The 12,412-nt window shown below is 38.3% G+C and overlaps 1 protein-coding gene across 1 annotated transcript; it reads right to left on the reverse strand.

The window, feature by feature from the left end:
* Positions 1–730: 730 nt before the first annotated feature.
* Positions 731–2,396, reverse strand: LOC131074853 (abscisic stress-ripening protein 5). The gene is made up of 2 exons (XM_058011577.2): positions 1,578–2,396; positions 731–1,139 (listed from the first exon to the last, which is right to left on the reverse strand). The coding sequence occupies exons 1-2, from the start codon at positions 2,064–2,066 to the stop codon at positions 957–959; spliced, it is 672 nt and encodes a 223-aa protein (XP_057867560.1). The 5' UTR covers positions 2,067–2,396; the 3' UTR covers positions 731–956.
* Positions 2,397–12,412: the final 10,016 nt, after the last annotated feature.

Below are 12,412 nucleotides of genomic sequence, written 5' to 3' on the forward strand. Positions count from 1 at the left end.
ATATAAATATTAATTTAATATTAGGTAAACTCTAAAACTTATACTTTACAATCAATTAATAATTGTGACACCTATGATAGACCAGAAGTATACCTAACAATTTATATTTTCAATAGTAAATATCTTAAGCATAATGCCACTCATGTCTCTTTTTTAAATAGTAATATATGAATATATCTTTTTATATTGACATCTTAAATGACTTTTTCCAAAAATATAAAAATTGTGAATATATTTAATTCAAAGAAAAATTATTAAATCATTATATGATTGACTAATTAAAGAATTATACCCAAAAGATACCGAAATCTTCTACAATAAATCATTAAATTATAAAAAAAAAAAAATTGTTTATTTGTAAAAGTCTCTTTAAAAATCATACAAAATGTCAAATCCTATTTGCTGAAATGCAAGCTTAAGGGAACTTTACTAAATTCAAAACATTTCTCCATTTAGTAAGAGAACCTTTATTAGGGATACCTAGAATATACTGATTTACTTTGATAGCAAAAACAGAGAAAAATAAATAAATAAATGTGAAACTATGACTTTAAATTATCCATTCAAAGCTTCACAGTCCCTTAGTTTGTTTAAGCTACAACATGAAAGATAACCCCAAAAAATCTGATCCTTTCAAATTCTCAGATCTGTTTCTGATCAACAGAGTGCTCTTGGTGGTGATTCTAACATGAATTGGCATTGAACAATTAAAGAGAGAGACACACACATATTACCCAAACAAATATATCATATTAACTGTTTCCAAACAGCATGACACTCATATACAAAACACATAACCATAGTCTTAACACATCTCCATCTTGCACCCCTTATTTAACAAAGAAGAACAAACCCTATGGGTCAGATCACACACCAGCAATACTCACAACAAACACCCCCATACATTTTACAGATCTGATAAACTAAAAACATAGCATATAATCTAGAGACCCAACTCAAAAGAGATGGTGATGCTTCTTGCCATGGGCTTCCTCTTCTTCCTCCTTGTCTTCCTTCCTCTCATGGCGTTCATGGAATGCAAAACCACCACTGCCCACCGCAGCAGCTGCAGCAATCTCCTCCTCTATCTTGTGCCTGTGGGCATGCTCTGGATCTTTCTTTGATTCATGCTTCTCATACTATCACATCACAGAAATCAGATTGTTAGATACATAACACACAAATTCAGGCCTACAAATGCTAATTTGCATATACTCATTGAATATATATCAACATTGCTGTTTAGTTTTTGAATTTTAGTGTGCAGGTTTTTGTTTGCATCAATGTTTTATATCATGTTATGATCCTACAGCAATGAGACAGCTGTAGAATGAAAGTGATGAGCTCCTACAGATCTCTCATTGCAACAACAGATCATTGAGTATGATCCAAAATGTTGGTAGAAACAATATTCAACCCATAGAATTGAGAAACTAAACAACAATCTTAACTGTAGAAACCTAATCTCTCTTATATAGAGAGACATCATAAAACCAGGATGTTAGCTATAGAGCACACAAATTCAGACATAAAAATGCAAATTTGCATATACCCATTGAATATATATCAAAACATACCAGAGCAAATGCTCCAGCAGCAGCAGTACCCATTTCACCAACATGCTCCAAATGTTTGTGGTGTTTTTCCTCCTTTTTCGCCTTCTCATACGCGTCTTCTTGACTATAATCAACTGTGGTTTGCTTTACATATGTAGAGTCAGCGGTATAGCCCGGTCCAGTCTGATAATCGGACGATCCATATGCAGTCTCAGTTTGTCCATACCCACCTTGAGTGGCATTATAGCCGTCCGATCCATATGTAGTCTCAGATTGTCCATACCCACCTTGAGTGGCATTATAGCCGTCCGAGCCATAGGTAGTCTCAGATTGTCCATACCCACCCTGAGTGGCATTATAGCCGTCCGATCCATATGTAGTCTCAGATTGTCCATACCCACCTTGAGTGGTATTATAGCCGCCTGATCCATAAGAACCGCTGTCTGGAGCATTTTCTTCCTCTTCCTTCTTGTGGTGGAAGAGATGGTGATGGTGGCGCTCTTCAGACATGTTTCAACACTAAAAAAAATCCACAAAATGCGAAAAAAAGGCAGAGACTGCAGAGAGAGTATATTGAAAAGTAATACTCAACGATGGATAGGGTTTGATATACACATTGTATATATAGCAACAAGGTGGGGGAGTGCGTGGCAGCAGTTAATTGATGAACATAGACAAAACTTTAGGGAAAGGAAGGCCCAACCATCCAATAATGGCGTTCATTCATTATGTCTTTTTATCTTTGGGGATGAGATAAGATCTCAATGCCTGAGAATGGCTGGTTAGAACATAGACAAAACTTTAGGGAAAGGAAGGCCCAACCATACCAATAATGGCGTTCATTCATTATGTCTTTTTCTCTTTGGGGATGAGATAAGATCTCAATGCCTGAGAATTGCTGGTTAGAACAGTAGATGGAAGGACGCGTACAGTTTCAAAAAGAAAAAGTTGGATGCAAATGTCGGCAGATTATTTGTAATTGCTGCATTTAATAATATAGATAAGGTTGGGCCCTTGTTATTGGAAGACTGTCACATGAGGAAATTGAACAGTGTTTTCTGTGTTGAAATTTCCACATCATCACACTGTTCTCTGGGCCCAAATTCACTTGGTCTTTTATTAAGCCACGTCTCCCACATCTAACTTGAATAGTAGTCTTAATTGATGAGATATCTGTGTAACAATTTTAGTCTCATTGAAGCCTCTGTATTTAATCAATGCTGAATTTTTGGATTAGATTGTCTTTTTAATTTTTGCATCAATATTTCGGATCACACTTCGTGATCCATCATCTAGATGGTAGAGAGAGTTAGGAGGCATAAAATAAAAAACACATTCTGATCCAGAAATTCAGCATTGATTGATGTTATGGATTGTGAAAATCTGATATCATTAATTGATTTTGTATTTACCAAGTCTTGAGTCTTGGTGGACTCATTCAAAACCATTCAACTTTATCAATGAAAAAAAGACACTTTGGTAATATCATTGGTGGATTCATTCAAAACCATTCAGCGTTATCAATGAATAAAGAACACTTTGATAATGGCATTGGTGGATTTATTCAAAACCATTCAATTTCACCAACAAACAAAGAACATTTTGATAAATTTCTTTTGTTTTTTTATTTGCTACCATTTGAATAGTAATAATCAATGTTATCTTAACTTTTGTTGGATGGTCTATAATTGTCCATGCCCCATGTTTGGCCAAATTACCTCATGCACCGGGTCCCCCTCATTGCTTTGACATTTACAATGCCTTGTGCACTTGGTCCCCTTCACTGCATTGACATTTAATGTATTGTAAAATGTACAAAGTCATTTTGATGGAAACTAAACTTGTAGTACACAAACCCATAGCTGCTAGGACTAAAGACCTAAGTTTATTCTATTTGTTTTTTCATATACACAATCACTTATAGAGGAAGCATACTAGTAGTGATTATAGCTAACTTTGTGCACCCACAAATTCTAAACGGTACATCGATCTTTGATGATATTTTTGTTGTTGTCTCCACATGCAACTTAGCTGCTTATAGCTATTGATTTGGCTTCTGGGTAGTCACGATGCATGTTGTGGGATCCTTTATGCACGTAAGGGTCAAAAAGTACACATTTCAAAGTGTTGCGCGATACCTGCTTAAAGATGCCCCAATAACTATGCACTTAAAATTGCTAATACTTATGCACAAATGCTCCAATAGTCATGCACTATTGGTACAAATAAAGGTGCACAAATGGGCCAATTATGGTCCAAAAATGCTAAAAAATGAGTGGCTATTGGTACATGTGAAATTTATTAATGGGCATTTAGTTATTTATTTTTTGATATTTTTAAGGTTAGTAATTGGGGGTTTGGGTGTTGAAGGAGTGAATGGTTATTGGAACATGAATGGTAACTGGTACTCTTCCCCTACAAATGCATGTAATCTTGTCATGTATGGATGGCATCAAAGTGGGTGATTTTCAATAGAGTTGTGAGAGAAAAAAGTGGGAATGAGTTAATTCATTTCAATATTTTTCTTCTCAATTTGGCCATGGGCAACAAAAATACTGCATCGTCAAATCCAAAAGAAAATTATTGAAATAATTATGTACCATGGAAATTTCATGAATTTGATAAATAATTCACGTTGAAAATTGTAGTATGTTTATTAATTTTTTATGCTTCTAGATTTAGTTGTGTAATAGTTTTTAGATCGATGTTTCATATCACACTCTATGATCCAATTGAATATTTTTGCACTATAGAATGTTATTTCAAATATTGATCTAAAAAGCATTAAACACAACTAAACCCAAAAGAATTACTATTATAGATTGTGTAAATTTGTCTCTTAGTTGTTTATTGTAGGAGTAGATCGGTGACTCCTCAACAATCCCAAAATCCCTGCAACACTAAAATAGCTTATGACAAGATAACTTGCATAATAAGGATGCATTGATTGAATGTGGCTAATATACAAGAGACCTTAATTATATAGGCAAGGTGTGATGAGGTATGGACAACTACCCTTTATGCAAACATTAAATGCATGATGCAAATATTAATTGTCTAGATAACTAAATGTTAATGTTGTGAACATGGCCCCATTATAACTAACTTCTAGAAATGACACCTAGGACCTAAGTAAACTTAACATGTGAATAGGTTCCCACTAATGACTAGTTAGGAAATATCCTCATTCACACTAACGCCCCTCTTAAGTGCAACCTAGGGAGATGAAATTATTATGCAAATGATGCAAGATGATGATGATGGGTCCTAACAACTAGGCCAAATTTAGTACCCATGTACAAAGTAAATACAATGCAATCTCTCACAAACTAGAAAAGGAGAAAACCCATTGGGACAAAAGTCATCTCCAAAAGAGAGAAAACATACAATCAAGGATCGCATGGAGGAGTTAATGATACCCCCAAGAACTACATCTGTGTCATAAAAATAGATTCATATCCCCCCATAAGAGGGAAAGAGAGAGACTAAGAATCCCCTTCATAATGAATAATCTCCTACAAAAATTGTAAGTGTTTGAAGGAAAAACATGATCCAATGCTCACAAAAAACTTGTTTCTCCTTAGGAAGAAACAAAGCCAAGTACAAATGTAGGAATGCTTCCCATCTAGGACATGATTTAAAAAATGAAATCATGAAGAAGGATGATTGTCTCTCTGAAAAACTACTCATGTATCTCCTTTTCCATGAAATATGAAGATGTCACACTCCAATCAGAAACACAACCAATCAAAGAAGAAAGTGGCAAAAAGGAACTACACAAAATTTGATGTTCTACAAGCTCCAAAGATGAATGTGGTTTGACAACAAGAGTGAAATGGTTGTCATAAAAGAGGATTTAACTTCTCAAATGTGTCCTCCAAATCTAAAAGACTATGAAATAGATCCACTACAAATCCAATCAACCTCCCTCTATATGAAAGATAGACAAGAGAGACATACGCCCCCTTATAATGAGATGACTTGCTGCATAGAAGCATTGGAAGCACTCTATTTAGTAAACTCAAAAACCCTTAATATAAGAAATCAAAGGAGTGGATAAATCTATGCAGAAATACTAGAAAGCTCTTGATCGAGGATTTTCATAGGAATTATAATAAGCTACCAGAATAAGTATGTTACAAAGGAACAACTAGAAAACTCTCAAAATGGCACAACCTTAAAATCTCATGAAGTGACAACTAATTAAAAAATAATTTAGAACTGAAATTAAGTAAAAAGATCAATACAACACCTTCCCAACTTACAAGATGTCCAAGTAACACTTTAGGATAGTGTAGCGTCATAAATTGTACACCTTTATTAGTGTGTCCATTTTCACACTCTCCTAGCACCTGTTTTAGTATTTCCCTTTCCGTTATGCTTTATAGGACCTTTATTAATTTAAATTAATATTATGTCATATTCCACTTTATTACATCATCACACTCTTGTTTGGGCCCTCAACTATAGGTGTTCCATTTATTATTTTATCACGATTCATCCTTAATCTTATCCCAATTTCAACTCTCAAAGAATATTTTGCATACCTATGCATTATGGTTTAAGCCACCAAGATGGATTCAACATTAGATCCTCATTATCTCGCATCCCTAGAAATTTGAAAAAAAAGTTGGTAGGACCAAGGCTAATGTGGGTATGTGCACCAAGTTGTGGTACCAAAAGGGGGTCTTAAGATGCCACTTTTTTTCTGAATTCAGCAAAGTATGAACTTCAACAATAAATTGAAGATAGTTACACTCCAAATTTGAAGATGCAACAAGAACAAGAGCCAAAGTGCTGCGAGTCTACTTTCTAAACTACTAATTTTTTTTTTAAATGGTGGGGATTAAGGGCTTCAAAAAGGGGGGCCACAAAAAGTGGTCATGTTTTTATGCAAAAAACATAACATAGCGTCTGTTGTGGCCCCCCTAAAATGTTAACTTTTTTTTTTAATTTTTAAAATCGCTTCAATGAGAAATTAGCTAACACCTTGAAGTTTATGCCAGAATTTTCAGCTAATTTTTTAATGAGTATATGATTTTTTATTAATTTTTGAAGTGGACACATCCTGAAAAACAGAAATTTGAGCATGCTCCCCCTAAAATCATTGAAAACAAATAAAAAATTAAAACTTTTTTTTTAAAATTGTGTAGGATGGAGTCTAGTTTCGAAAAATATAATTTTTTTCAAAATCTGATGAACGTGTAAAAATCTAAACCGAAAATAATGCATGTTGGTTTTTGACAAAAAACAGACACACTAATAAAAGAAATTATAGATGAAAGACTTAACAAAATCAAAATTTGAAATAAATTACATTTTTGGATAGCTAAGAGGAAGCTCAAGTTTACCACAGTATTTTTTTTTAACTTCATTGAAACACGTGCAAACCTGACAGAGAGCATGACAAAAAATATGTCAAAATTTTCAATGTTTTGACAAAAACACATCTCTAGCCTGAAATGGTCATCCAAACCTTTGGGTTGGATGCCAAAGGCAAATCTAAACCATAGGTTTGGTGTTTCCCAAAGTGGGACATTTGGCGCTCGCCAAATATGGTGAGCGCCCTATTTGGCATGCGCCAAATGTGATGAATGGATATTCCATTTGGTGCATGCAAAATGTGGTCCATATTCCACATTTGGCACCCTATTTGGCATGCGCCAAATGTGATGAATGGATATTCCATTTTGCGCACGCCAAATGTGGTCCATATTCCACATTTGGCTCATGCCAAATGTGGATGAAGAGGGAGATAGCTCGAGGGATAGCAAAATAAGGGAATTGTGAGAGCTAGAAAGGGGAGGGACAAAGAAGAGTATGTATCTATAAGAATGAAGAGCCCGAGAAGAGGTAAGGGGAGAGAGAGAATATGAGATCTAGTTCATAGAGAGAGATGAAACTACGAGGGAAGGGAGATAAAGAAGGGAGAGGTGAGATGGGGGTTTCTATGTACACATTTGGCACTCTCCCTATTTGGTGCATGCCAAATGTGGAATAGATACAAACTCTTCTTTGTCCCACCCCTCTCTAGCTCTCACGATTCCCTTATTCTCCTATCCCTCAAGCTATCCCCCTCTTCATCCTTACACCAATCTAATTCCCTCTCTCACCTCTTTCCCTCATTTTTTTCCTCATTCCCTCCTCTCTCTAGGTCCTAAGGGGTCATAGGACACCACATGACCCCTTAGGACACAAAATGACCCCTAACAACACCTAAGGGGTCATATGGTGTCCTAAGGGATCATAGGACACCATATGACCTTTTAGGTTACTATAGGACCCATAACGACACCGTATTTTGTCCTAAGTGGTCATAGGACACCATATGACCCCTTAGGACACCATAGGACACATAATGACACCATATGGTGTCTCAATGGTTCATAGGACACCATATGACCCCTTAGGTGTCGTTAGGGGTCATATTGTATCCTAAGGGGTTATATAGTGTCCTATAACCCCTTAGGACACCATATGATCCATAACGACACCATATTGTGTCCTAAAGGGTCATATGGTGTCCTAAAGGGTCATAGGATACCATATGACCCCTTACGACACCATACGACCCATAACGACACCCTATTGTGTCCTAAAGGGTCATATGGTGTCCTAAGGGGTCATAGGACACCATATGACCCCTTACGACACCATATGACCCATAACGACACCCTATTGTGTCCTAGGGCATCATATAGTGTCCTAAGGGGTCATAAGACACCACATGATCCCTTAGGACACCATACGACCCATAACGACACCCTATTGTGTCCTAGGGGGTCATATGGTGTCCTAAGGGGTCATAGGCCACCATATGACCCCTTACGACACCATACAACCCATAACAACACCTAAGGGGCCATATGATGTCCTATGGCCCCATAGGACACCATATGACCCCTTAGGTGTCCATATGACCCATAACGACACCATATTGTGTCCTAAGGGGTCATAAGACACCATATGATCCCTTAGGATACCATACGACCCATAACGACATCATATTGTGTCCTAACAGGTCATATGGTGTCCTAAGGGGTCATAGGACACCATATGACCCCTTAGGACACCATACGACCCATAACGACATGGTATTGTGTCCTAAGGGGTCATATGGTGTCGTAAGGGGTCATAAGACACCACATGACCCCTTAGGACACCATACGACCCATAACGACACCCTATTATGTTCTATGGGGTCATATGGTGTCCTAAGTTGTCATAGGACACCATATGACCCCTTACAACACCATATGACCCATAACGACACCTAAGGGGTCATATGGTGTCCTATGGCCCCATAGGAAATCATATGACCCCTTAGGTGTCCATACGACCCATAACAACACCATATTATGTCCTAAGGAGTCATATGGTGTCCTAAGCAGTCATAGGACACCATATGACCCCTTAGGACACCATACGACCCATAACGACACCGTATTGTATCCTAAGGGGTCATATGGTGTCATAAGGGGTCATAAGACACCATATGACCCCTTAGGACACCATACAACCCATAACAACACCCTATTGCGTCCTAGGGGGTCATATGGTGTCCTAAGGGGTCATAAGACACCATGTGACCCCTTAGGACACCATACGACACCCTATTGTGTCCTAGGGGGTCATATGGTGTCCTAAGGGGTCATAGGACACCATATGACCCCTTACGACACCATACGACCCATAACGACACCTAAGGGGTCATATGGTATCCTATGGCCCCATACGACACCACATGACCCCTTAGGTGTCCATACAACCCATAACGACACCATATTGTGTCCTAATGGGTCATATGGTGTCCTAAGGGGTCATAGGACACCATATGACCCCTTAGGACACCATACGACCCATAACGACACCATATTGTGTCCTAAGGGGTCATATGGTGTTCTAAGGGGTCATAAGACACCATATGACCCCTTACGACACCATACGACCCATAACGACACTCTATTGTGTCCTAGGGGGTCATATGGTGTCCTAAGGGGTCATAGGACACCATATGACCCCTTACGACACCATACGACCCATAACGACACCTAAGGGGTCATATGGTGTCCTATGGCCCCATAGGACACTATATGACCCCTTAGGTGTCCATATGACCCATAACAACACCATATTGTGTCCTAATGGGTCATATGGTGTCCTAAGGGGTCATAGGACACCATATGACCCCTTAGGACACCATACGACCCATAACAACACTGTATTGTGTCCTAAGGGGTCATATGGTGTCCTAAGGGGTCACAAGACACCATATGACTCCTTAGGACACCATACGACCCATAATGACACCCTATTGTGTCCTAGGGGGTCATATGGTGTTCTAAGGCATCATAGGACACCATATGACCCCTTACGACATGATAATGACACCTAAGGGGTCATATGGTGTCCTATGGCCCCATAGGACACCATATGACCCCTTAGGTGTCCATACAACCTATAACGACAACATATTGTGTCCTAATGGGTTATATGGTGGCCTAAGGGGTCATAAGACACCATAAGACCCATAACGACACCGTATTGTGTCCTAAGGGGTCATATGGTGTCCTAAGGGGTCATAAGACACTATATGACCCCTTAGGACAACATACGACCCATAACAACACCCTATTGTGTCCTAGGGGGTCATATGGTGTCCTAAGGGGTCATAGGACACCATATGACCCCTTACGACACCATACAACCCATAATGACACCTAAGGGGTCATATGGTGTCCTATGACCCCTTCGGTGTCCATACGACCCATAACAACACCATATTATGTCCTAAGGGGTCATATGGTGTCCTAAAGGGTCATAGGACACCATATGACCCCTTAGGACACCATACGACCCATAATGACATTGTATTGTGTCCTAAGGGGTCATATGGTGTCATAGGGGGTCCTAAGACACCATATGACCCCTTAGGACACCATACGACCCATAACGACACCCTATTGTGTCCTAGGGGGTCATATGGTGTCCTAAGGGGTCATAAGACACCATATGACCCCTTAGGACACCATACGACCCATAACGACACCCTATTGTGTCCTAGGGGTCATATGGTGTCCTAAGGGGTCATAGGACACCATATGACCCCTTACGACACCATACGACCCATAATGACACCTAAGGGGTCATATGGTGTCCTATGGCCCCATAGGACATCATATGACCCCTTAGGTGTCCATAAGACCCATAACAACACCATATTATGTCCTAAGGGGTCATATGGTGTCCCAAGGGGTCATAGGACACCATATGACCCCTTAGGACACCATACGACCCATAATGACACCGTATTGTGTCCTAAGGGGTCATATGGTGTCCTAAGGGGTCATAGGACACCATATGACCCCTTAGGTGTCCTTACGACCCATAATGACACCATATTGTGTCCTAATGGGTCATAAGACACCATATGACCCCTTAGGACACTATACGACCCATAACGACACCTAAGGGGTCATATGGTGTCCTAAGACACCATATTATGTCCTAAAGAGTCATATGGTTTAATTTTTATGGTTGTGGCTATCAAACTATAGGGTATAGAGTAGAAATTTATCAAAGGTTAAAAAGTTTCAATGGAAGTCATTTGGCTAGCGCCATATTTGGCACTAGCCAAATGAGCTGCACAAAAAAAAGGTTATAGGGTATAGAGTAGAAATTTATCAAAGGTAAAAAATTTCAATGGAAGTCATTTGGCTAGCGCCATATTTGGCGCTAGCCAAATGAGCTACACAAAAAAAAGGTTATAGGGTATATTGTTAGTGTTTAGTTTACGGTAAAAAATTTCAATGGAAGTCATTTGGCTAGCGCCATATTTGGCACTAGCCAAATGAGCTGCACTAAAAAACGGTTATATGGGACCCTTGACCCGTGATCCAAGCCCACATTCTCTCATTTTGTCTTTTTTCTGCGTATGATCAAACAAAAAAATGCTTTTTGCATGGTGTTGACATTTTATGCAAGGTTATTTTATACATTCCATTAGCTCTCCACCACCTTTTTTTTCATTTGGCAATGTCAAAGAGGAAGAACATAGTTTTTTTATCAAATTTGAATAATTGAGGTAATATTTTCTTGTTTTTAGAATTCAAATACTTATTAAGTGTTATTTTGTTTAAATGTTAGAATAAAAGTGTGAGTCAAAATTGATTATAATCCTATTAGATTTACATTAGATTTAACAATGCATTTGAAGGAAGTTGCATAAGAAAATGAATTGTTTAGTGGTTTAAAACAAAATTTGCAATTTCATACATCCTTTTTAAGATCTTATGAAATAATTTAGAAAAGGAATACATGAAATAATTTCAATTTCATATATCCATTTTAACATATGCAACATCATCATCATGCCAAGGAAAAGACCAAAAAATGTAACACCGGAAGAGCGTGAAGCTAAGAATGCAAAAAAAAGAGAAGGAATGAAGCAACTTCGTGAACAAAGGAAATTGAATACCATAGAAGAAGAGGTGTCAATTGAAGAGGTGCCAATTGAAGAGGAACATGAAATATCCATCCAATCTAAGAGAGAGACAAAATTGGCCACACAAAGGCAACAGATGGAAAACCTTCGTGCAATGAGACAATTGAATCCCGAGGTTGAGAGCATGTCTACAACAATTCAAGTTGAAGGCACCCCATCTCTTACATCTCAAGTTGAAGGCACACCATCTCTTATTGGCACACCGTTGGTGTCTACAACATCTCATATTGAATGCACTCCCTCTATGACATTTGACGTTGCAAGTACTTCATGACTGACATCAAGTATTGGAGCTACACCATCTTGTACACCTCAATTTCAAGGTATGTCATCATTTTCATCTCCGCTTGAA

This window comes from Cryptomeria japonica, chromosome 7 (assembly GCF_030272615.1).
Source record: "Cryptomeria japonica chromosome 7, Sugi_1.0, whole genome shotgun sequence".
NCBI lineage: Eukaryota > Viridiplantae > Streptophyta > Pinopsida > Cupressales > Cupressaceae > Cryptomeria > Cryptomeria japonica.